General features: G+C 34.0%; 2 protein-coding genes across 5 annotated transcripts in view; one reads left to right on the top strand and one right to left on the bottom strand.

Annotated features, from left to right (window-relative positions):
• The window catches only part of LOC125051527 (inositol-trisphosphate 3-kinase B), a 70,690-nt gene extending 69,723 nt beyond the window's left edge, over nt 1–967 (top strand). For all 4 annotated transcript variants that reach the window (XM_047651909.1, XM_047651908.1, XM_047651906.1 and 1 more), the window contains one exon: nt 169–967. In XM_047651909.1, coding sequence (XP_047507865.1) covers nt 169–516 — 348 coding nt within the window. In that variant the 3' untranslated portion in view covers nt 517–967. The remainder of the gene's footprint in view (nt 1–168) is intronic.
• On the bottom strand, nt 747–26,344 carry LOC125051526. The gene is made up of 6 exons (XM_047651904.1): nt 25,842–26,344; nt 7,763–7,942; nt 6,210–6,331; nt 4,521–4,761; nt 3,494–3,756; nt 747–3,217 (listed from the first exon to the last, which is right to left on the bottom strand). Exons 1-6 carry the CDS (start codon nt 25,984–25,986, stop codon nt 1,370–1,372), a joined length of 2,799 nt encoding a protein of 932 aa, XP_047507860.1. The 5' UTR covers nt 25,987–26,344; the 3' UTR covers nt 747–1,369.
• Between the last annotated feature and the right edge of the window lie 730 nt (nt 26,345–27,074).

The following is a 27,074-nucleotide window of genomic DNA, read 5'->3' as shown; positions in this document are numbered from 1 at the left end:
TTAGTTAGTTCATGTAGTTGCGACTTGCATTTACGAAATTATTTAAAACAGAGAAATCCTAAGTCTAACTAAATTTAAAGTCTCTTACTTTAAGTCCCTTACTATGTATTTAATGTGTTTAAATATTTGAACAATGAATTTAAATTTATGTTTTCTTCAATTTTTCAGCCTAAATACTTGGAGAGACTGAAGAACATCCGAGCGACACTCCTGGAATCACCCTTCTTCAGAACTCACGAGTTAATCGGCAGTTCGCTTCTCTTTGTCCACGATAAAAGAGGGGCCTCTATTTGGATGATCGACTTCGCCAAAACGGTGCCCGTTCCAGATGACATCAGCATTGATCATAATTCCGCTTGGAAAGTCGGAAATCACGAGGATGGTTACCTCATCGGCCTGAATAACTTAATTTCCATCTTTGAATCATTGATCAAAGACGACAACGGCTACATTGATGAACCCTACACAGACTTGAATTTGGACAAAAGCGTGCGAAGAGACACTTTAGCAACTTGACCCCTTTGAAATTACAAATGTAATTTGTCTTGAATATTTCTTTCTGGAAGTCCAGATGTATTGTAATGACGACGATGTTCTACATTAGAGGTGTAAATATTTGTTACTTTAAGTTTGTCGAAATACTCATAATGTAAGTTATGCTTATGAGAGGATGGTGTAAAAATTATTGGCTACCTGTTTGCACTGTAAATTATATTCATACAGTAACAATAAATAAAACTACTAAATATCGGGTAAAATTGTATTTCTATACTTCGACAGTGTACTTGTTCAGATGAGTTTTTAAATGTAATGTAAATATGTGTGAAAAACTCATAGAAAATTCTTAATGTATTATTTATATTTTTAGTAAGTACACTATATTAGTGTAACGACTAGATATTTTATTATTTACGAGTACATAAGGCTAATTATACTGAGGTACTAATTAAAACATATCACATACGTATTTGTTTGTTTTAATCTCTAAGATATATTTATCTGCAAAAAATGCAGACTAAATGTATGGTTATATTACCATGACAATATTTGTTGGTAAAACTAAAGATTTTGCCTTTCACTTTCAATATTATTATATATTTGCACTGCAAACGTGAAAATAAGACAAGTAAATAAGAAACTATGAACTTAATAAATAATATATAAATATGGAATGAGTCTATATAATTGCTACATTAAATGAAAATGGACTTCATTACGTATAAAGTCTGAAATTGTTCATATCATATAGCTATCAAAAATAGCCTTAACACACTAAAAGCTAATGGCACTTCACTAATGCACTAATACAGGAATGGCAATCCTTTGGACGGCTTTTTAAAATAAATAATAGTCTAAGTACTATAAGGCACTAACTTTTGTCTTTGTTACTATCTATCACAATATCTGTTAAACTACCGCGTCTGGAGTCATCTTGACTTTCCTTACGGTTTCTAGAATATGGTCTTGGTACAGGAGCAGTGGACGATCCTGACGATGCAGGGGAATACCTTCTAGCACGGGGCTGGTAATCCTCAGTCTCAGTGTACGGAGGAGGAGGCTGCGTCAGCATCGTCATTCTATTCTCCCTTTGTGAAGCAGCTGTTATTTGCAATTCGGCACCTGCTACTACCGTCGCCAAGGTTGGGGTAAATTGGGGCGCTGCAAGTCGAGCACTGACCCTTCTACGTCTTGACCCAACTTGCTCATCCAAATCCCTACAAGGAATTGTTGGAAGGTTGTTATCAGGTCGTATCGGATGATTGCTAGATGGACTCGCAGTTTCTAAAACCGCTAATGCACGTAACAAATCTGCGACGCTAGTATTTTCAAGAACTTCCACTTGTTCGTTTTCTGGTAGATTGGACAGGTTTACATCTGGATCAAATAGACTTGGCCGACCGCGTTTAGTTCTGTTCTTATAACTTTCTAATTCACTGGTAAAGTCCGTCGACGTGCCCGCAAAACAGCTGTTGCGACCACGCTTTGTTTGGTTTTGGTACTGTCTGATACTTTTTTCTAAGTCTGTCGAACAGTCATCAGGAGAACTAGTTTTTCGACTCTTTCCAAACGTTGGAAAGAGACTGCTACGTCCATGTTTCGTCTTTTCCTTGTAGTTGACTAATTCATCAGAACTTTCGGGCAACGTATCGTCATCATTTTTCTTAGATTTGCTAAAGGTCGGGAATAAACTTGTTCGACCTTTTCGTGTGCGGTTTTGATATCTCTGTATTTCATCTTCGTCCATGGTATCTTCATCGTTACTAGTTTGTTCGCTAAAATCAAATGTAGGGAATATGCTATATCGCCCATGTTTTGTTCGTTCTTTGTAAGCCTTTGCCTCATCATTTTCATCTTCATTGAAATTAAATGTTGGAAATATACTATGTCGTTTCGGCTTCTCTTGGTATGATCTCATGGCTGCTGTGTCTTCGTCTTCAGAAAAATCAAAAGTTGGGAAAATACTATGTCTTCCCCGTTTGGTCTTTTCTTTGTAATCTTCTAAGTCACTTCTTTCTTCTTCACTGAGTCCATACGATAGAGGGTACATACTAGTTTGTTTTGGTTTATCACTTGCTTGTGCTGCACTTACTCTTCCTTTCATAGTATTTTTAATATATTCTGCAGGACTTTCACCGGAACTAGGTTTCCTAAATAATCTTGCAAACAGGCTCTTTGGTTGCATATCTTCAGTGGGTGCCACAGCTGTAGGAAGGGATAACTTTCCGGTCCGAATATTTGCTTCCTTTCTAAATTTTTCTGCTGTATCACCATTTGTCCATGTCAAGTCATGATTGAATTTGGCAACAGATTCTTTCCTGTAATTTGGTACTGCTACACTGCATGCTCTTGTTCGTTTGGTAAGAATATCATGACCTATGCTAAACATCGGAGGGTTTTCACTGGCCAAAATTTGGTCATCATCGAAGATATTAATGCCTCTGTCTTGTACTTGGTTGAAGCCACCCAATACATTTACAACTCTAGCTAAAAGTTCAGCAGGCTTAACAATAGCTTGTGCTGTAAATGTTTTCTCTTTGTCAATACCGAGTAAATCAGTATCCGATTGTATTCGAAGGATATCTTTCGTTGATAGTTGTATATTTTCAGAATTAGCCCTTTTTCGTTTTGGTATTGAACCCCTCGGTTCAACATCAAATGTAAGTATTGGGCAACTGGCACTTCTATGTAGATGTGGCTTTGGCTCGACATACACGGGCTGAAACACAAAATAAGATAAATAAAAAATCTGATTTCAACCATTTTATAAGCAGACTTGTTTTAAAGTGAAACATAAAGATAAAAGCCATATTTAATGCAGACGCCGGAAGAAAATAACAATAATAAAAACGACTCGATTTAATAATATTTATTTAAGTACCATCTTGTATCATTTCAAACAAGGTTACCCTCAACACTTAATGGTAACAAATTATTACTACATTCATTTTCCTCTAACCGATTTCATAATTTAATGTGAAAACTTCTCACTTACCTTCAATTTAATTAAATTTGCTTCATTTATTATCTTCCTTATAGCAGCAAGATCTCGTGTGAATCCTTGCAGTATTTTGCTTTGAGTTGATTTAAGTTGGTTGGCGAATTTTTGTTCGATTTTGTGGACTTTTTCTGATCTCATGCCGCTTGTAATAAATCCAAGTAACATTACTATGTACCCGAGGCCGAAGGTTATCCAAACGAGAAGGAATATTTGGTAGGTGAGAAAGTATCCTTGTTTGAAACCATTGTTCACTGTGCCTGTGATAAAAAACAAAATGAATAAAATATAAGGACTAGACTTTTGTTGTTCATAATTAAAATTTGCATGTGTTGATAACTAAGCCAACATGTTGTTTCAAATAAATAAATCATTGGCGCTACAACCTCTTTAGATCTGGTTCTCAGATTTCTGAATCTGTTTCTTTATCATATTTCAATCTAATAGGCAATTAGGTGATCAGCCTCCTATGCCTGACACACGCCGTCGATTTTTTGGGTCTAAGACATGTCGTTCCCTCACGATATTTTCCTTCACCGTTCGAGCAAATGTTAAATGCGCACATAGAAAGAAAGTCCTTTGGTGCACAGTTGGGGATCGAATCTACGACCTCAGGGATGAGAGTCGCACGCTGAAGCCACTAAGCCAACATTGCTGATGTTGTTTCAACCTTACTTTATATAAGATGAATTAGATGTGAACAGAAATTTTCACAAGGTTAAAACATTTGTTTGGACCTCGATAGTCAAGGCAGAATACGAAATACCATTCGTATTACTTCGACGTCCGTCGTTCCACAACTGAGCGTTTCTTAAGGCAGTTTTGGCGGCGCACTATGTGGACCAGCTGCCCACTGAAGTATTTCCAAACTAATTTGACATATGGTCCTTCAAGAAAAGAGCGTAGGAATTCCTAAGCAAACCTTCGGGCCTTCTGGCAATATAAGTGTCCGTGGGCGGCGGTATCACTTAACATCAGGTGAGCCTCCTGCCCGTTACTCCCCTGGCATATAAAAATAACTTACCGGCCACCAAATCACCGAAACCAATAGTGGTTAATGTAACAAACGCGTAATATACACCAGCTACAAAATCCCATCCCTCGAAGACGACAAAAATACAAGCTGGCAGGAAAATGAAGAACAGAAAACCAGGAACTAGGTAGAGGAAAATCTGTCCCAGCATGCCCAGATTATTGAAGAAGTAATCTAATTTATCTGCGCGCTTTTCATTGCGTCTCTTGTATTTTCGGTAGACGGAGATTAGCTGGAATTGAAATATACAAATTAGAAAGAAGGACACTTTATTAACCACGATAAAAAATGTTTAGCAGCCCTCACAGGATTCCCGGTGTCTCCTAGCCTCTTCCATAAAAGGCAGAGATAAAAGAGCCTCTGGGATTTTATTAAAGAAAAGTATCCCTTTTCTCAAAAAAGAATTACTATCTTTAGATAGTCTAGTAAGGGGAAATTGCAGCCTGTGTTTGTTCCGAGTATTAACCCAGGCATGTTTATTATTTGTTCCAGCGTTTATTAAATGAGATAACAATGACAAGATGACCCACGTATGAATGAATTGAATTTAAATATCATATGATCGGATGTTATCATTCGTTATCAAATCTTTATTCGAAATGTCTTTTTGATGTACATGTCGCAGCCAACTAAACAGCGCCGTTTAACTAGCGGCCTGAATGATCTTTGAATAACATTTTTGTTACTGAGACTGTTTCGTACTCACATAGAGCTCTTTCCAGGTGTGATTTGAGTGTTGTCTCGCAAGTATAAAAAGCGGATACGCGTCGTGCCCTATTCGCCTATTTTATACCCTATTTTCCACCCCGCGACGGCCCAAGCCGAGGTTCGAGTCTCACAGAAGACGCCCTTGCGCTAGTCGCGGGAAAAACGACCTTTCACGCCGAGCTACGCTTTCCAAAACAGCCCAAGCTGAGCTGTAAAGGCCCTTAAGGCCAACAGCGAGATTCCATTCCAAAAAAAAACCCTATTCGCGTCCCTGTGTCCCCGATGGCATCCCTTGCGAGAGCGTTTGCCCTCTAAAGTCAGTTTAAAATCAGATAGAATACGTTAAGATCCGAATATATTTATTGTATTCATGAATTGAATACAATAAATGAAGAAAAGGAGTCAAACTTAAAATTAGGAAATAATATATAAGAAATTCGACAAACGATTTTTTATCATCATAGGTTATTTATATTAAAAGGACACATCAAACTGATCAATGAACGACAGTTACATCATTAATTGATCTTCATTTCCTAGGAATAGCAAATACAATAGAATTACACGTTTGTCATACAAAATTTTAATGATTAACTGCATTATATAGATTTGTTAGTTGCAACTCTTTCAAGTCAATCTCACAAGAAATTTCTAGTTGAACCACTAGGAAATAGTTTCTACAATAAATACTACTACAATAATACTTAGTGTAAAATGGAGTCTTTAATTCCGAAAGTCTAAAAAGTAACTATATTATAAAAGGGTTTGAAATAAATGTGGAAAAAATCAAGCTTACAATAATTATTAAGGTTTTAATGTTAGCTAATAAAATAACACAAAATTGGGAAACTGAAATTCTATTCCACAAAACTTGTCGTATTTTGCTTTATTTTTTATTTATGCTCTCAAACATCAAACATGTAAAAACGTTTTATAAAATAAACTAGCTAAATGTATAAAATGAGGATATACCTGAAGCCCGAAGTATTCTCCAAGGTTGGCAAGTAAGATACCATTGATCGGGATCCCGAATAAACCGTAGAAGATCATCAGGATTCTGGATAGATGTGTTGTCGGGGATAAATTTCCGTAGCCTGTAATAAGAGGAGAATACATAAATAAATTTAATTAATTTACAGTCTCGTAATTTCCAATGGAGCAACACATTTCAGCGTTGCGTCTTTTTTATTAGGATATATCCCAAGTCCCATAAAAACATTCAGTGGAAACCCTTTATAGGAAGAAAAAAGTTAAACGATAGCTTAGTTCGCATATTAATCGTGTCCATGAGGATTATTTTATTAATAGAAATATTTGTTTAGGTATAACACAGAAATTCCGTATTATCTCAGTTGTACAAGTATTTGTTTCCAGCGTATAGCCGGTGAAAATATCGCTTCAGGATACCATCACCACCATCATCATGAGAAGACTATCAGTGGCTTTCATCCTGCAGCTTAATAAATAATAATGTGTAACATGCCAAAACTTATGGTCTAAATACTCTCCCACATAATAAACAAGCCTTGCCTTAAAAATTTAATCACCTTCCCCTTGAAAGCATTACAGGGCAGTGATCTATAACTTCTGGAAAGGTGATTAAATAGTCTGATAGCCATGGCGTGACAATTTTTTAAATACATTGTAGTGCAACATGCAGGCACCCACAGCCGTGTAGGTGCAGGCAAGTTTCTTTAAATGTTTTGAATAATTTTGTATACTTTTTTAGTCATAACTGCTTTTAGGATATACAAGGAACACTGAAGCTTAATAAAATGTCGCTTATTGATTCCCAATTCGGGGTTAACTAATTCGATTAGACATGACGAAAACAAATGGAAAGATCAGCTAATATGCAATTCCGCGAAATGATAAAGAGATATCTTGATGCGTTGACGTAGTTCAAAGCAATGGACACTCATCATCTGTCGTATCGTCAAACATCACATGCTTTGACATAATCCCTTAAGTGTCTTATAAGTACATCATAAGGTATTTGCCGAAATTCTTATCATTTTAATGGGAACAAAATAAGTGTAAGCTAAGTATTTCTTTCAATAAAATCGCCCCGATTACTAGATATATTTACATGGTATTATTATTAAATAACATGCCTTTTACTGAAGTTTGTAGATAGGTTCTATCGTTCGAAAGGTTATTTACATAAATCCTTTATAATGTTATTGATGGTATCTATAACATAACGGGCCAAAAACTAACTGTTAGCGTCGTGTGCATAGGTGCTAATTAAAGATTTAAGTTGGCGCCTGGTAGATAGTACCGGTGGACCCAGAGCTGGTGATTTCCTCGCTCAACGAATAAGTATCGCAATACAGCGAGGAAATGCTGCCACAGACACCGGACTTTTTAAATTTCTTTAATTTTCTTTTTATTCGTTTTTAATTATTTTTATTATTACTGTGTTAATATAAATTTGTAAGTATTGTATATTTGATTGTTAAGGGTTTAATACAAGGTATATACATATCGTTCTTAAAAGTAAAATTATTATAAATATTTCTTACCAATAGTACTGACAACGGTGTAAGAGAAAAACAGCGAGTGATAGAAGTCCCACATATAGGGCGGCTCTTCATCTTCAGTGGTTATATTATACATGGGTTTCCCACAATAATCCGACAGCTTTCGTAGTATACTGTCCTGTTTCGTTGGGTCGTTCGGTATGTAATTTTCGTATAGAAGATCTGAAAGATACATTAAAATATTTTAAGGTATTTATATATATATGTATATGTACTATATATAAACTACCCTGTGATTTATATATACCCACATTGATACACACACAGTATGATGTTACTTATATTGTAGATCTCTTATAGGCATTATAAATCACACATTATTGTTTTACGGTTTTTGTCACACAAACAGTTTTTCACTTGCTATTTTTTTAAATAAAATATACACGTTTGGTACAACAGTATTTATTATTGTTGCTGTGATTTAAACTAGTTTAAGTTTAGCTTGACGAGATTTGTAGATAGATTCTTGGATGTGCATATTGTGTATCATAATTAAAAAGTGATAGTATAAAACAATTCTTCTTTAAAATGTTGGTGTAAAATAAAATATAAACATAGTCTGATATAATGTTATATGATTGTTCAATATGTGGCAATTGCGGTATCTACATTACTCTCTCATAATTACTTTCCTATTATCAATAAACGCATTAGAATATCATAACATCATTAAAGTTCTTTGGTATTATCAATGCGGTTTATGTTACTGCAAGAGAATACACACGTCGTTCAATACGTTTATCACGGAGGATTTGTGCGACTCTTAAGATTATGAGATTAAACGACATTTATCCCGATCTAGAAAATCCCTGGTTTACGTGGATAACATTTTATCACCGATTATCTGTGGAAGTGCCCAGATTTTCATAGCCTGTGGGGCTCACGAAACCAACGCATTATTATGGTGGGAACAACAATTATACAAAATTCCTAATAAAATCTTGTGGTAACAGGAATAACAATATTCCTGGGCGAGCCTGGCAATTGCTTGCGAGAGCCATTCTTTCATTCATGTTTCCCTCCTTCATAAATTAAAAAAAAATTGCGCAAAGCCGTTCTAGTCACAGCCTGTGCTTTGTAGACATGTCCGATCTACTCTCGATAAGAAAACAAACAAAAAGGTGGCTATATCTCATTCCCTAGGCAGATGAAGTCATGGGTAATACAAATAATAATTATATAACGAAGCTATAAAAATGTCAATAAAGAAATCACGTGTGCAATTGAAATTAAATTTACAATGGGAAAATCTGATGTTATAAAGATTGTTTTATTACTTCATTAATCTTTATCATAATTTCAGACCACCAACATATATATACCTACTTAAGTAAAGGAACGGAAAAGCTAGTTTTAGTTTCCCCTGATACAAATTTGTGAACTTTACTAATGTTTTAAGTTTTAATTTATTATTGATACTACATGTTTTTTTTTGTAGCATACGACCATATGGGACGCACAAAAAGGACAATAATCGCAGCCCATGGACACCCATTTTGGTGGGTGTGTTGCCGGCCTTTAACGACCTTTTAATGTTTACATGTACATAGTAAGAGCAGTAAGTAAAATTTTCTTATTAATTTATTCAGTATTTTTTAAATATTACAATAAATAGTTAATTCTACCAAACAGTTGCCTTTGTGATGGGGTCCATGATGTAATGGACATGATGATGGCTGCAGGTGCTTACAAAAACTTTGTAAAAAAACTGATTTAAGAACTGGCAGTAATTGTCAATTGGGAACTACAGTCAAAATCTGTTTTAACGACATCGAAGGGACTTATTTGGTCATATTTGGGCGTAAAAACGATAGTCGTAACAGCCGACGTTGTTATTATGTACCTAATACAATAGAATTCAGCCGGGACGTTTGATTTTGGTCAATAAAACCGGTATGTTGTTCTAAAGGGCCTGATCGACGGACGAGTAAGACCGCGGTTTTAAATACCGACGAACCTGGCTCGCGGCTCGTTGGTGCTGATCGATTAGCAAGCAAAACAGTCGCAAACATGTCTTGTTCCGAGTCTGAAGCCTTATGTTATCTCGCCATAGGATAAATAAATTTTATGTTTTTATTTTATTTTTTTATTATTTTAATTTTTAATGAATTTTTTTCTTAATATCGGTTATATCCGAGTTTGGTTCATATTTTTTTGCAATATCCACAAGTTTATTATATGCTGCAAGCCTATTTGCTTTGTTTTTATACTCGCTTGATTTAGTTTGCCATAAACAGGGACAGTCTCGAAAGATATTTATAAATTGTATCATAAAATCGTGGCTGCAAGTACGTAGATCCATTATTGTGACACGGACTGAGCACGCACAGCTCTTCTGGCGCACATCCGTCCTCTAGCGCTGTCGCCGAAAAGTGACGGCTCGGCTCGCCGGCCGTGATCGACACGCGGTTTTGCATGGCGAGCCGAGTAAAAAATATAACACGACGACGAGCCGCGAGCCAGGCTCGGCGGTATTTAAAACCGTGGTTTTGCAATGATACACCGGCGAGCTTTACCGACGAGCCATAAAACCGCGGTCTTACTCGTCCGTCGATCAGGCCCTTAAACGATGTCGTCGGTTTTGACTGTATTACTTTTTGTTACTGGCGATCATAAGTGTGTAAGTTACATATGAATAAACGAGTATTTGATTATTGTTTTAGATAAATCCAATTGTGTATTGTTTAATGTTTTAGCTAAGAACGTAAACTATAAAATAACGCACAAATATGCGGATACCGCATACGTTTAGTGCCTTAGTTAATCTCTTCTATATATATATAAAAATGAAACCCGACCTCGAAAACGGCTCGACCGATTTGTCTGATTATTTTTTTATAATATTCCTTAAAGTACGAGGATGGTTCTTACGGAGAGAAAAATTAAAAAAAGTTGAGTGAAAAAGTCTAAAAACAACACTTTTCTATATTCCCATACAAAATATTCGTAATAATATTTAAAGGCAATTTGAACTTTATTACCCTATATTTAAAGTTCCGGGAAGGTAAATTTTTATTTTTTGGCATAATGTATTTTTTGTCTTATCAACTTTCTTTTTTTTATCTTACAAGCTAGACCGGTGTCCCTAAAGAATAAGTTTAAAAAAAAAATTAAGAATCGACTGTTAGGCGGTACGATGTTCGCCAGGCCAGCTAGTTATTCATAAGATGTAAATATGACTTGCACCATGTTGTACCAAAATATTCAAGATACTGCGTATATATACTCGTATATATGAACCCTCCAATTTTTCATACAAACACTTTATTCCATCATAATTAAACAGAATTAATACTGCTCATTAACAGATGAACAATATAATTTAAATAATAAACAATACAATCACGATGGTATAATTGACAGTGCATGATAAAAACCGGTCAAATAAGAAGGGTACTAATTAGGCGACGCCGTTTTTGTATTGAACAATTTAATGCTCGGCTCAACATTGATACATTTCCTTCTCAGGGCACGATTTTGTCTTTACTTTGTTCAATGACTGTACTTTTTTAAAACTCATAACAAAGAACAGGAGTTTAGTTCTTTACCTTAATTTTGATAGAAAGTTAACGTGTCTAAAGAATATCGACAATATAGAGAACAATAGAGGTGTTTACGTTTTTGACAACCGGTAGAACGACTAAGACGTAAGCCCACTGCTGCACACTGGTGTAATGGTTGCAGCTCCTTACAAACATTGTGTAAAACAAAAAACTTCGCGATTAAAAAGATTGACGGAGAGTTTATTGCCACTTATTCTCGTCTGTTCTACGCACTGGATTTGAGAACTGGCAGTAAATGTAAATGTGCATGCAAATATGCAATGCATTAGAAGCATTTAGTATTTAATATGTATTTCTTTATTGACGTTCATAAGTGTTCATTGTGTTACCTAAATTAATAAATGATTTTGACTTTTTGACTCTTAATTGCCTGTAGGTTCATCTCATGTTTAGTTTTAGATACAGTGGTACTGCCGGCGTTTTAAGAATTAAACAATCGTATAAATAAATAATAGTAATATGTAAAAAGTCTTTTTATTTCTTGCAAAAAAACAAAGTATACTTAATCCAATTATATATTCGCTTTTAAATAAATAAATTACACTATTTTTTTTTTCTCTTTTTATATCTATTTGCAAGAACCCTTCCGCAGGTGAAGGCCTCCTCTAAGGATCTCCACGTATCTCGGTCTTGGGTGAGTTGCATCCAGCTCGAGCCAGCCGTTTTGGTAATGTCATCCGCCCATCTCGTGAGTGGTCTTCCTCTGTTTCGTTTCCCAATAGAGCCTCCCCGGGTCGCCCTTATGGTCGATCGATCGTCAGACAGTCTTGCTACATGTCAATCGTATAAGAACATGATATTTGAAGCATTTATTCAAACCAAGCTTAAGAATAATTTCGTGAAATCAGATCTATGACTTTGTATTCGATGATCGAACTAGTTTACTAAACAAAGGCGTGTCTTAAGTAACGTAACATGACAGTTTTGACCACATGTTGTTTCCGTTTCAACAACTTACTATCTATATTCAAACATGTAAATATAAGTGGAACTCAATATTTTGATAATAATATTATCTAATAAAAAAAACATTTTTAAAAAATCTGTTTAGGTCTTGGCCTCAGATTTCTGAATTTGTTTCATGATCATTTTTCCATCTAATAGACAAGTAGGTGATCAGCCTCAAGTGCCTGACACACGCCGTCGACTCTTTGGATCTAAGACATGTCGGTTTCCTCACGATGTTTTCCTTTACCGTTCGAGCAAATGTTAAATGCGCACATAGAAATAAAGTCCATTGGTGCACATCCGGGGATCGAACCTACGACCTCAGGTGTGAGAGTCGTACGCTAAAGCCACTAGGCCAACACTGCTTATTGCACTGCAATATTATCTAATACTTAATTGTACTACTACTACTGGAATCTAATTACCGGAATTATATTAAAAACATTTATCCATTTAATCATCAATCCACTTAAATCGGATAAACTGCATTTTTTATCTAAACTCTTTCGTCTCTTTCAGTGAAACTGCGTTTACTCTGTGATGAAAAGAGACCGTTGTTTAGTGATTAGAATTCCAAAAATATAGTTAATTTGGCATTGTCCTCCAGTTAGCACATGTTAGCCCAAAATGGTTTTGATTTATGAGTAATTGCAAACGGTTTGGCATGTATAGAATGAAGAAATATGTACGTATAACGTGAAATGCCCCATCTGTAAAATTTGTAGTAAGTATAGTAAATAAATAATAATTCACTTGTACGTTTTTTATTCACCTCGGATACACCATATATGTTATGGTAATGAATCGTTGACTTGTGTCCGGTCGTGATATTGATACGACTATTTATATCCAATTACATTCTCTATTGCCTACCTAACTGGATAAAACATTTAAATAAAACTTTTTAAGTGATATAAACGTCAATTTGATACATTATTTACTTGCCTACAAGTGTATGATATTTATCATAGAGACAATAATCGGCTTTGTACTTAATGTTTAAAACAGACTTTATGGGCCTGCGCATTGTTTAGGCTGTATGTGCCTAAATATAATAGATCCCGGACGCATGTTTCGTTGTTTCAATTCCGCATATGAATCTCTACTTAACCGCTTGCTCAGTCTGCAGAACTGAGCAAGCTGAGTTCTGGTTATATTTGCGACAGGTTTGGGATGATAAGAGACGAATGTATAATGCTTTTCATTTTTAAATAGTTAGAAAATTGTTAGTAGTTTAAGATAATATAAAAGTATGGATAGTGTAATTATTGTTTGACATTTTTATGCTGTAAATAATAACAGCATATTATTATAAAAATAATAAATCATTAACTAATAATTAATTAACCTCTGAAGTCAAAAAATATCACTCGATTTAGCGTCAAACTCTATATAACTTTGATACCTTGTTGTTCACACAAAGTAACGTTTCCTTTCATATAACAACGCCAGAATATGTCGCTGCATTAACAATTGTTTTATTACATAGTTTTAGAGTAAAAACTTTTTATACATATTAAAACAATGAATCATAATAATGACAAACTTTAACCTCAATTCGCAGCAAGCATAGCGTAATAGAAACACACACAACACCGTAGACAACAAAAACACAGTAGATTCAACGAAAACACAAATTCAAGTTCAAATTCACAATGTTGGGGATTTATCAAAAGCATATAGCACGCGTTGCATTTTTAACCTAACCTAACATTCTCAATATAGCCCTAAAGGTTCTTTAGTGATTGCGGAAATAATCCATGTTTTGGTTTGGCCAAACAATGTTACGCTTGAAAGGGAGGAGTGGTTGAATTAAATGGATATAAAATGATTCAATTGAATCTATTACAATACGAAGGTCGGAGTCACTGTCAAGAGTGGTCAAGATCAATGATGGAAAATTATGTTATACAATAAAGGAACAGCACGAGAGCTAGTACAAGATTTATCTCTTCAGATAGGTGCTTAGATCTCGTTTCCCTGAGTGACAACAAAGAATTATATTGTGATTTTTCTTATAAGTATTTAGGTAGTTTACACTTGTGTATACAGTTTATATGTTCTTCTAGAAACTGAAAGTATCTGCGCTGGTTAATCAGTGATGGCCCAATTACGTGCGATTCTCATACCTGAGGTCGTAGGTTTGATCCCCGGCTATGTACCAATGGACTTTATATATGCGCATTTAAAGCTCTTACTGTAAAGGAAAACTTCGTGAAAGCGAAATGTCTAAGACCCAAAAAGTCGAAGTCTGTCAGGCACAGAAAGCTGATCAGCTACTTGCCTAGTAGAAAAAACTAATAATACATTTCTGAAATCAGAGACCCAGACCTAATAGGTGCACCACTGTTTTTACCTCTCTTAAATATGTAGGGTAACCCTGGGTAGAGAACTTATGGACTACTCCCATCAACAATATTGGAGGTGTTCCAATATATTCAGATAATAAATAATTTTGTTTGTAATGCCATAGCTTAAGTGTTAGCGATACTAATGGAATTAAATTGTATGCATAATTGTATGCACAATTTTTACTTAAATATAATTGTATATTTCAGCATACATTTTATATAGATATCGTAGGCTACTTTTATAAAATTGTTTAACAATAGTGAAGTCATTATATTAAATTTATTACATATAACATTTTAATGTTACATTGTTATGAATGACGTATTGAATGAGGCCTTAATATATCACGCCGATTGATCAGTACCGAAGGTATTTTAACTACTATAATAAACATGTAATTAGAAGTACTTATTGTTTTAAAATATGACAAGTGCTAAAGGATGCTTAATTAGTTTTCAGGAATTATTTTTCTGTTCATGTTTTAACATTTAACACTTGTGTACGGTAATGGTAAACATTGTAAGGAAACCACCATGTTTTGGACTCAAAAATCAATGAAACTGAAATTATTGATTATAGTGTGTATAGTATTCATTAAATAATAAATACACGTAGCAAATTTACACCGAAATTAGCTTCTACGACCTACGAGAATAATTCGTAGCAAAGAGATACTGACTGTCAATTTTTTTATTTTGAATGTGTTGAGTAGCCTTCACCACTAACAGTTAGTTATGCAATATAAAATAAATAGCAATATTTTTAAGGACATTGTCACGAAGTTCGCTCAGTTGAAAGAGTTTATTAGCGCGTTTTAGGGGCATTCAGCTAAATCCTGATAAACCGGATGTAACGATGCGATGATAGAGGACAAGTCTTTTTTTTTATTTATGTTATTATTATTAATTACTTAATATGTCATGTGTAACATGGTGTAATGGTTGCAGCTCCTTACAAACGTTTTGTAAAAAAAAATGGCGATTAAAAAGAGTGGCGGGGAGTTTATTGCCAGTTCTTCTTCGCCTTCTCTGTTCTACGCCCTTGATTTGAAACTGGCAGTAAATGTAAAATTAGAAGCATTAATATGTATTTCTTTACTGACGAGTCATAAGTGTACATTATGTTACCTATGTGATTAAATGATTTTTTACTTTACTTTACTTTAAAAGGAAACGGGGTCCATAGTCTATGCGACGAATGCGATGAAAATAATGCCATAGATAGAGAGAGATGTTTGGAAAAAGCTGGAGGAGTCCTTTACCCGAAAGAGGGTTTCGATCGTACTGAAGTACGTTACCACAACCAGCAATAAGAAAAAAAAGTGCGTGCGTACAGAGTACACATGTCAGAAGTGAAACTTCTTTGGCAAACAAATTTTTAAGTCTTGTTCATATTTATACAAAGCTAAAACTTAACATTTCCGAGACTTATAGGGAGGGAAAAAGGAAGTAATGTCAGGAATTTAATGAATTTAATTGTCATTAAAAGTGTCGAAAATTAATACAAATTATAATTTTTTTTAAATTTATTTCTTCGATAAAAAACACGTGGCATTTTAATTTACAATTCGTAATATGTGATTTCAATAAATAAAATACTTATATTTCATCAATTCTCTTTACGAAATTTTTATTTTAAAAATAGAATTTCTGTAAGGTTCTCACTCTTTCTCAATCGGTCTCTCCCTTTTCTTCGACAAAAACGCTGCGTATATTCGTGACGTTAATATTATTATTATTTCGTTTCTTACGTAAAAAATTTACCCTCACGCGCCGCGCCTAAAGAAGTTTCACTTCAAAAATTATATTGTAAACCATTGATTGGAAATAAACGGGGTAAATTATTATTAATAAGATAAATGGAATTAAGTTTTAGCGTTTACATAGTTATAAAATAAATAAGTCATAGAGAAATGATAATAATGTCAACTAACAAATATAGTTTGATTGTTCACGTGTTCCTCTGTGATATGTCTAGACGTCATTTTGATGTTAGCGAAATGACGTAATGATTAGCGCCATCGTTTAATGTAAGCTGACAACATTTTTCCATAGACTAATCGACAATTATAATAAACAAGATGACCCGGTGTACGTCGTATCACCTATGTATATGTTCTATATGTGTATGCGTGTAACTTAACGTAACTTAATACATTTTTTTTAAACAGGCCAAAGAGATCAGACCTCATACCACAAGCTATTAAACAAATTTCTGGAGCCAAAAGCCTTATTATTATAATATTTATCAGCTAGGAACCAGCAACTACTAGATCATAATTAGCGAAATCGGTCCAACCCTTCTAGAGGTTTAGGGAGACAAACTAACAGCAATTTCAAAATCAATAAGTTTCATCTTGAATGCTGACAGCCTTTAATGTATAAGTCTGCACATGACTGACTATTTTCTCGTAATAAAATGTTGCCATTTATTTTTAACAAACAAATTACGAATACGAAATAAACCACGTAAATGTATAGAGTTCCCTGTTTATAAAATACACGTGCATCGATATTTAAGGGGAAGATAAAACCGCTGTCAAATTAAACTATTAACGTACAATTGCAATTTTTGAGTTTGTTGATAATATAATAGTAAGTCACCATTCGTGTCATCGAATTAACTACCTAATTTTCAAATCACGAAGTAAGACTTGGAGGTCGACACTATTTACGTTGCTTATAACATTTCCACCTTGCTTCATCTTTCAATGTATTTTAAAAACCTTGTTTCAATCTGAAAATTGCTTATTTATTCGTTATGATTTTATATCTCGGGCCCTTTCAATTTTCCTGGTGACGTTAACCATAATCAGACCCTTCTAGCAAGAACAAAAAATATGAATAAAATCGTATAATTAAGCTAATAAACAGTTTTGGTATAGATTCCTTTAGCAGTACTTCGTGGGATCTGAAAGGAACCATAAACAACTGTTCCATAGACTTTGAAGATAAGTCTATGCACTGTATGTGTTGAACGGCTAAACGGCTGAACGGCTGTAAGCAACTAGCTTAATTAGCCGTTCAATCAACAGCCTAGCGATTTAACTAAACAGCACCGTATAACTAGCGGCCTGAAAGATATTCAGCCAGTTGATCAAACAGCTAGGCAAATTACTTGACATTTCATTACTTGCCTAGCCTGTTGACTGTTACTTTGAATTTAGTTCCACTTTCTGCCACTCTCAAACTAAAATGAAACTCATCAACCTATCAATATGACCTCGGCATACCACAACTTTGATAGTATTTTCCAAAGTTTAATGAAAAACAATAAGTACAATGGAAGAGTGTAGTTAGTGACTGTAATAATGTGAATTTAGCTGTGACCCACTCAAGCAATTTAATTTTTAAATAATTTTTTTATGTCCGATGTTTCATCTCTTTCATTTCTGCCACATGGTCACTCTATCGTACGAATGGCCTAAGCAGCCAAGCGGCCTAAGAATATCTTTCAGGCCGCTAGTTAAACGGTGCTGTTTATTTAAAAGGCTGAGCTGTTAATGGAACGGCTTATTAAGCTAGTTGGCTGAGGCATATGTATCTGGTAGAATATTATTCATGTAAACTGTACCCTACCTGTGTGGTGACATTTTAGTCTACAATTAGCACACGCCTGATTTATACTAAAATGCTATAGAAAGCGAATGGAGAAAGGAAGCTATATGAAAAATAATGAAATAACGATGTATAGTTAAAATTTAATTTATTTAGTCAGACTAAATAAATTAAATTTTATTATTGTACCTGTTAAGTATATATAGAGAATAATAAATTTATATGAATATTTAAATGAAATACTTTTTTTGAAAAATTTGATCTATGGTATTAAAGAAAATTAGGATAACGAGTAACAAAATATAGGCTTTATGCTACTAAGAGTTTGATATGTCATTGCTCGCTGAACGAGGAGTAAGCGTGTAAACACTGATACGTGACAATACCTCAATCGATAAACTTTCCTCAATGAATCAAACTGGCCGAATGAGGATGTCCCCATGTCCTCTAGTTTTCCTCGTCACACCAGACCGTGGTAGAATGCTAATATATTCTAGAAATATCCGCATATAAATGGACCTTCAAATAACCAAGGAAATTTTAAGTATTTTTAACATTTGAGGAACTAATTAATGCTACATTTATAGCGTCTAAAATAGAATATGATTTTGTATTAAATATAAAAGGAGTTCAATAATGTCTATAACGCAAAATCACCTGCATCATGAGCACACCTCACATACGGTGTGTATGTGGGTTACCTACCTACCCTCACTTTTAAACCATCACACAATATAGCCAAATTAAGTATTATTTAGTGAAATGTATTGTTTTTTTCCCTTTAGTGTTTAGTGTTTGAATATTTTTGTAAATATTATGCATTCCATCTTTGGTTATATTTTATGTGTACTTGTTTGTTATTATATATAATTTTGCTAGCTGTAGGATTAACAAATAAATAACGTCCTCTATGACACATCTTCGACATATTAGCGAACCATTAAACGTAAAGGGACTATGAGACTATGACATCAAAGAGACTGTGCTTAAAAGGTTGGCCACGCACTTGCGATTCTACTACCAGTGTGCATCAGTCTGATGCCTGTTTGCTACCTACTGTTTGTTGTATTAAAAAATAAAGTTTCGATGGCTATTTAAAACTGACAATATAATACTTTGAATATTTACTGAAATAAAATAATACAATTTAAATAAATTTGCATTAATAAGAATAAATGAATTCAATTGAAAATCAATGTTTTTCCCATTATTTTACTGTAACATTACGCTTATTAATTATACTTTATTGGTTAGGAAATAAATACGTTTTCCTTCATAATTATGAAATGAAATATTGGTTTACATCATCAAACTACTTAGGCACACGGCTTTTATATACCTAGTGGAAGGTCCCAGGTTGAGTCCCTTTTAAAAAAGGTTTAAACCTCCTAAACCTGTAAATATTTATTTTAATATTTTGTGAATACTGACGCCACGCGGTTGCTGATGCATTATGAGGTTTTATAAAGACAGTAATAATATCATTCTTAAGAAACGAGAAAAACATAAAATATAGTGACAATTTTCTCTTTCAAAACAAATTTCCGTGGGAAATATTCTTTTCAACTTTTATACAGACACTCTCAGTGCCAAAACATTCGCAAGTGCGTTGCCGGCCTTTTAGAAATTGGTACGTTATTTTCTTGACGGAGCCTAAGTCGAATTGGTTCGCAAATACCTCAGTGGGTAGGTAGTTCCACATAGTGACCGGGCGCGGAAAATACGGCCTTAAAAAACGCTCAGTTGTGGAACGATGGACTTCGACGTGATACGGGTGGAATTTCGAATACTTCCTCGACGTCCGATGATAAAACTAGTATAGGATGTAGAGAGACCCCACATTTCGCATCACATCCAACAACGGGAAGGGATCAAGCCTCTAGGAAAGTTAAAAGAAATTATCAGCCTTGCCTTTCAACCCGAAACACCTCGAATCGTACCCAACCCTGGTACAAGACCTATGCGTTGTCTAGAACCGAAGGATAGTCTTAATAGTCATATTTATTTCTACTTAACAATCGGACTTTACTTTAAAAAATTATAGCTTTTGTTGTCTAAAACTTAAAGACGCTATTCGTAGCGTCTCGTAATTATTACGCTCTACGAGAAACATAAAAATTAAAAAATCAGTGGCGCTACAACCTCTTTAGGCTTTGGCTTCAGATTTCTGAACCTGTTCATGTTGCATGATCATTTTTAAATCTAATAGGCAAGTAGGTGATCAGCCTCCAGTGCCTGACACACGTCGTCGACTTCTTGGGTCTAAGACATGTCGGTTTCCTCACGATGTTTTCCTTCACCATGTTAAATGCGCACATAGAAAGAAAGTCTATTGGTGCACAGCTGGGGATCGAACCTACGACCTCAGGTATGAGAATCACACGCTGAATCCACTAGGTCAACACTGCTCTCCACGAGAAACATGCTTCCTTAATTTATGAAATAATAATTACTTCAGTTGTATAAGTAAAATGCGAATTCTTTTCAAAGCATTGAACGTTAATAGATAGTTATAAAAATGTCGATTAACTTAACGATCTTTGTACGATTTGTAGACACAATACAGGATATGAAATCGTTATGACCATCCTTTTTCTACGTAATTGTTTCATAATGTAGATTTCATTGCCCTATTATTACTTCTTTTGTTTGTAATTTACTTGTTTATGTATTTTATATTGTTTTACCTTTCAGACTGTTTATTTATCAATTATACTCAGTTTCTTAAGTTTTTAATTAACTTTTAAGTATTGTACACATTCAAATAAAACTTCATTGACTGTAAAGCGCTTTAAATGTATAGGATTCTAAATAATATAGTATTAAATTAGCTATAAGTATATTATTTTGTTCTAATACACAAATATACAGTATATAGAATTGCTTAAACCTACATAGCATTAATAATAATAATTAAAAATTAATAAATAGAAAGTTGAAACAAATTTAAAAAGCTTGGATCCTGTGGCAGTGTACCTTTAACGCTGGCAGCATTTCCTTGCTGTATTAAGGTAATTATTCAAATTGAAAGCACCAGCTCTATCACCGTCACCGGGTCACCGGTACTATCTACCAGGCGTCTTACTAGCATTTATATCCGTTAAACAAGTTTTATTTATGTTTCATATTTCAGAGGAATTATTTTATTATAAAACAATAAGTTCAAAATCAGAATAAACTTAAGAAAATCCTTTTATTTTTCATTATATGTATATTAGGAGCTCAATTAAAAAAAAGTTTGTAGTGGTTAATGTGTTGATGTAATGAATGGAATCTATAACATTGTAACCAAGAAACAACGAAGTTTCTTGAATAACTATGAATATATTTTGTTGGTATGGAGTGTGAAATATGTAAAAGCATTGTTCGTAGCAAGTGTTCGTAGGTCCAACATAGTACAGTTATCAAAAATATCTGTAAAATCTTTGTTACTTTTACCCAAAACTTTTTTTATGAAAAATAAATTGCGCGGCACTTTTATTCATTTCAAACGTATTATTAGCGCCAATGTTTTAACGCGTTAATTGTTGAGTACTGACCAGTATCATATTTATTTTTCCGGTCACAGGAACATGTTTTTCCAACCAATTTTGAAGTTGTGTCAATCCATATTGAGTAGTATTTTAATGGAATTTTATATGTTAAGTTAACAAACTTTCTTACTTATTAAAAGAAGTCTAGCTTATGCTAGGTATTATAAACAATTTATTTACATTCAATATGATACGGTCATTGTTGATTTTATAAATTATTATAAAGTTTAAATTAGACTATCAGGAATTATTTTTCATATTCATTTTGTTATATAAATGAGGAGACAAAATTGCACGTGTAATGGTAATGAAAATCTCTGTGATTGGCATTAATCAGAGTAGATTGTAATAATTGTGGCATCTTGCATTATATCGAGTGTTTACAATGATCGTTTTTTATCGTGGAAAACTCTAACAATAGATTGAAGAGTTCTGACCGCTAAAACTTCAATGTGAAATTAATTGAGATTATACGTATGCGTAAGGTTATGTTATCGTAAGATAATGGAAACATTTCACTGTAGAAAATTTACTATTAGTAACAATATTACGACGTATGTCCTAGAAGTACACGACACAGTCTCTTATCAGGGTCCAATGAACTACTGCCTTGCGATTCTGTAACTCACTTTTTGAACTCACACGGCGGTTTTCACAGCAGCAGTCGCGCTCAAATCAGTCGTAAAGCAGTCATTTTACGATTTGGCATTCTGATAAGTAGGGAGCTTGTAGTTTATTGTTTATCAGAATGCCGAATGTGAGTTCGAAAAGTGAGTTACAGAATCGCAAGGCTGGTAAGCAAAGCTTAAGCATTGGCGTTTAAATCTCAGATCATTGATTTTTTGAAGGCGCAGAAGTATTAGATTAGTTGATTCTTTCGTAATAATTGATGAATGAAACAGAGACAGAAATTTGTACTCTCTGAACTTGAAACAGCAGTCAGGTTTCGGTAACTCCAATAGATTATACTCGAATAGAATTTGGCGTAGTAAGGAAGTCCACGCATGTCTACTAGGATAAGACATAAAAACAACCTCTACCATATAATAATTAGTACTGGGTACTGTAATACAAAATTGTTTCACTAAGTAGTTGTATGTAAGTCCGAGAAGAAAAGTTGACACTTCATAAACATTGGATATTGTTTATTGCCTATATATGCTCAACGCTTGTCAGAAACTATAACAAGTAGATATGAAGGTACATATTTATTATTAAGTGCAGTCCAGTTGCATCACAATGTCGACAAATGTAAGTGCTTCGATAAATGTGTAAATAGTTTAAGAGTTTGTAATTGTAGATTGGACATTTTTATTGGACCAAAGTCAGACGAACATTTTTTTTTAATAACATTAGAAGAGCCTTTGGGTTTTTATCGCACTCCATTGCATCACACAGATAAAAAAAAGGGTGCGTGTACTTATGTACGCGCACCCTTTCTTTATTTTTTTTAAATATAATTAATTAACATTCAATATTTAACGTAAACAATTTAATATTTAGTATATTATTATATTATTAATTCAATTTAATAACTTGGTATGTTTCATACCCTTTTAACTAAGTAACAATAGGTCTTTGTGAAAAAAAATTTGATAAATTTCTTTGAAAAAATAATTTAAACTCCTTTATTTGTTTAAAAGGTAAATGTTGTCAGATGTCATGGTCATTCAAAATTCTTGGCATAGCTAACTTCACGCATATTCTATTTCTTTTTACTTGTAGATTGTCTTATTCCCATCTCGCTCGCGCACGCTATAATCACACTGACAACTTTGTGTCACGGTGCGCGCGCAATCGTAAAATTTCACTCTCGCGCCATTTTATAACGCGCCTAAAGAAGTATAACTTCAAAAATATAAAGTATACAAAGTAGCACGGTGGGTTTTTTTATTCAACAGTGGGCAAACGGACAGGAGGCTCATTTGATGTTAAGTGATACATTGCCAGAAGGCTCGAAAGTGCTTTGCCAGCCTTTTATGAATTGGTACGATGTTTTCTTGAAGGACCCTAAGTCGAATTGGTCCACATAGTGGTGGTGCGCGGCAATAACTGCCTTAAGAAACAGTCACTTATGGAACGACGGATCTCGAGGTGATACAGATGGTATTTCGTATTCAGCCTTGACGTCCGATGATGGAACTCATGGAAGGTATTAATCCGAACATCTCATCTGAACACTCTGCATGGTAATGCGGTAGATGCAGAGAGGGTAATGGCGACATGTTTGCGGTATTATACGATGTACTTGGACTAGACAAAATAAAGCCTGGTCTTCAAAGACACTTGATATCTATAAATTAGTTGGATTAAACTGAAGATTGATTTAACATATAGATTCAGGACCGACGGGTTTTTGACTAAACGTAACAGTGACGTTAAATGGTTTTGAAGAAAGTATATTAAACCAATAGCTGATATTCAGGGTTCTAGGGTATTCTATTCTATTTAGGATTATTAGGGGTAGTTCTATATGAATACCCGTAGTAAAATAATATACATAGATAAACAGAATTAAATGCGTAATATCTGCTAGTATATCGACGTAGGAAAGCACATTTGCTGTAAGTAGACATATTGCAATTGTTCACCAGAGCCAAAAAACTTTATTAATTTCGGAAAAAAATTAATAGTGTCTGACCTATCCATGATATTGCTACCATTTTTGAAACATATATTTATTCAACTGCCAGTCACCATTTGCAATGTAAACTTTTTAACCAAAGTTACTATAAGTACGTGTTTGGCTAGTTACAGCAAACAGTTTTTCAAATCACAAACCTTTAAAACGCTGTAACTAAGGAAGAAAAATGTACTCGCGGAAATATTATCAATTTACAGGCGGTAAATATGCTGTATGCAGTAAATTTATGTATTTGGGTACTTTCAATTGCAATTCAAGATGTAAGATTAGTTTATAAATATGATTAGATCTAGAAATGCAGTGGGTCATTTGGTAATGTAACGTTTGCTTGAAATAAAATGTCGTAAATGGTAAAAAAAAACTGCTGTAAGTAAACGAATGTAAAAATCACACGTAGCTGAAATGCTGTAAGTAGCGTTAAGTTTTTAAATGGGAAGAAGTAAGTATTTGTAAAGAAAAAAATGCAGTTTTTCTTTTGCTGTAAGTACAAAATGTCTGAAATTACTAGATTTTGGTCTACATACAGCATTTATTCTTGCTAAAAAAATATAAGTACGGGCGTTTTCAACGGCGTATGTAATTTTTTTTTCATCGTAGAGACACAGGACCCGGGTCATTCGATGCAGCCTTTTTTTTCTGATTCTTATGGCAGGAAAAAGTCACTTTAGGTATTTTGTCTACTTACAGCAAATATGCTTTCCTACGTCGATATGTATTTTCGTCTGCATAGGATTCGTGCAGTTTAGTTTAATATCGATAACTTCTATTTCAACACATACATATTATTTTTACAAAAACATGCTTGTTTATAAAACTTATTTAATGTAAATGAATTTATATCCCTTGGTAATCGCATCATGCGTGAACGAATAGATCAATTTCGCTAATTCTTTTTTTTAAACAGTTAAGGAAGTTGAACAGAACATTTACAAATTGAAGAAAAGAAAATGAATTAAATTAACTTTTTGTGTTAAGACACGACAACCTCTGTCAGGTCAGCTGGTATATTATAATAATAAACTGAAATAAGAACTTCATGAATTCATACAATTATAATCTGTATTTAAATTTCAAATAATTTGTATTAATATGCATAAATACTTGTAGACATAATAAAAAATAAGGAGTTGTTTTAGTGATTGCAATATAGATCCAAAATAAGTGAATTAATACATTCAACAACTCCTTTTCTATTGCGATTTGTGGTGTGTGGGCAAACATTTATTGACGCGTGTGATTACAACCAGGATACATTTAATTAAAAGTTTTAGTGATATTTAACAAATAATCCTTATAAAGAACTTCCGCCATGCCATGAATAAACGTTTGATTTCAACATAAACCAGTAGCAATTATAGAAATTGAATAGGACATAGTATTATAATTTCTTTCGACTTCCTGCTTAATAGTTTACATACTTAATAGTGTACTTACTTACTAATACATACTTAATAGTGTACTTACTTTGGATTTCAAGTCTTTCCAGTTTTTCTTCGGCCCTCTTAGCGACTTCAACGGGACTCTCGATGTGGTAGAATATACTTGCACCTACCAGAAGGTACACAATATGAAGGACTAGCATACACGCGAACTGCTTTTTGGACATCATCTTGACGATTCACAGTTTCGATCTTAGCACACGTTTATCACAGAATGGGCGCTGTCCATATCGTCCTCGCGAAACTATATTTAATGTCTAAATTTTTCGTGTACGCAAAATTAGCGCCCGCATTTTGAACGTAGACTTTTTCACAGCACATGATACCGGAGTGACCATTGACGCGCACAGTCGATTGTTTAATCCATTATTCGATTAGATGTCAATTTAATTGCACGACGTTTTACCGAAGCGGCTGCGATCGAATGATTTTACCGGCGCGCGCGCTTTCAAACGAATGTTGCGTGCCTTTTTTATACGTAGCTAAATGTTTGACTGGCATCGCATTAGCTCGTCAAAGGATAATATGTAAGGTTATTGTCAACGTTATACGTGTAGTTGAGAATACTAACGTGCGAGAAAGATTTCCGTTTACGACAGAAGATTAAAAGGATTCTGCGCCTGATAATGGTTACGTTACATCATTTCACTGATAGCATATTCTTTTAAATTTTGACGCAATTAAGAGCATCCCTAATCCCCTATATAATAAGATGCTGATAGCGTATCATGACTAATGTCGAGATTACTACGACTCGACAACTGTATAGAAATTTAAGAGAATTTCCTTTTAATTTTATATTTAAATGTCCGCTGTTAGTGGATTAGCAGAGTGAGAAAAACAATTTTTCTCTCATTCGGTCTGTTAGATAAGTATGGTTGTTTCCTTTCTCGAAGTACATTTTGTTTGTCTTTAGTCAGTTGTACCATTACCAAGATTAAGATAATTCTAAAAACGAATTTAATTAAGCAAAACGATTTTAATTTTGAAACACCTCTCGATTCTGTGTGTTACATAGTTTAAATCCGTTTTAAAAGTGCTTCATGACTACTACACGTACCAACTAAATTACGTTGGATGTAATAGGAGAGTCAGTTGTCTAAAAATATCTAATGTTAATATTCTTCACCTGTCTCCTTCATCTTCTGTCTTTATTAGTAATCTACAATATTTTGAATACATATTTATATTATAGCTTTAATACTAAACCCTAAAGGCGTTGGTAACGGCCTGTCTAGTTTATTTAAAAAAACTAAAT

Source organism: Pieris napi, chromosome 8 (genome assembly GCF_905475465.1).
Source record: "Pieris napi chromosome 8, ilPieNapi1.2, whole genome shotgun sequence".
Classification (NCBI taxonomy): Eukaryota; Metazoa; Arthropoda; class Insecta; order Lepidoptera; family Pieridae; genus Pieris; species Pieris napi.
Note: the sequence above shows the minus strand (reverse complement) of the source record. Positions and strands in the feature narration are given on the sequence as shown.

Excerpts from the sequence above, each read along its gene's own strand:
- LOC125051526 (XM_047651904.1), bottom strand. The coding sequence starts at position 25,986 with ATGATGTCCAAAAAGCAGTTCGCGTGTATGCTAGTCCTTCATATTGTG. Across the intron at positions 7,943-25,841 it reads GGAAAGACTTGAAATCCAAA|ATCTTCTATACGAAAATTAC; the intron begins GTAAGTACACTA and ends TGTATCTTTCAG. Across the intron at positions 3,757-4,520 it reads TTTCGGTGATTTGGTGGCCG|GCACAGTGAACAATGGTTTC; the intron begins GTAAGTTATTTT and ends TTTTTATCACAG.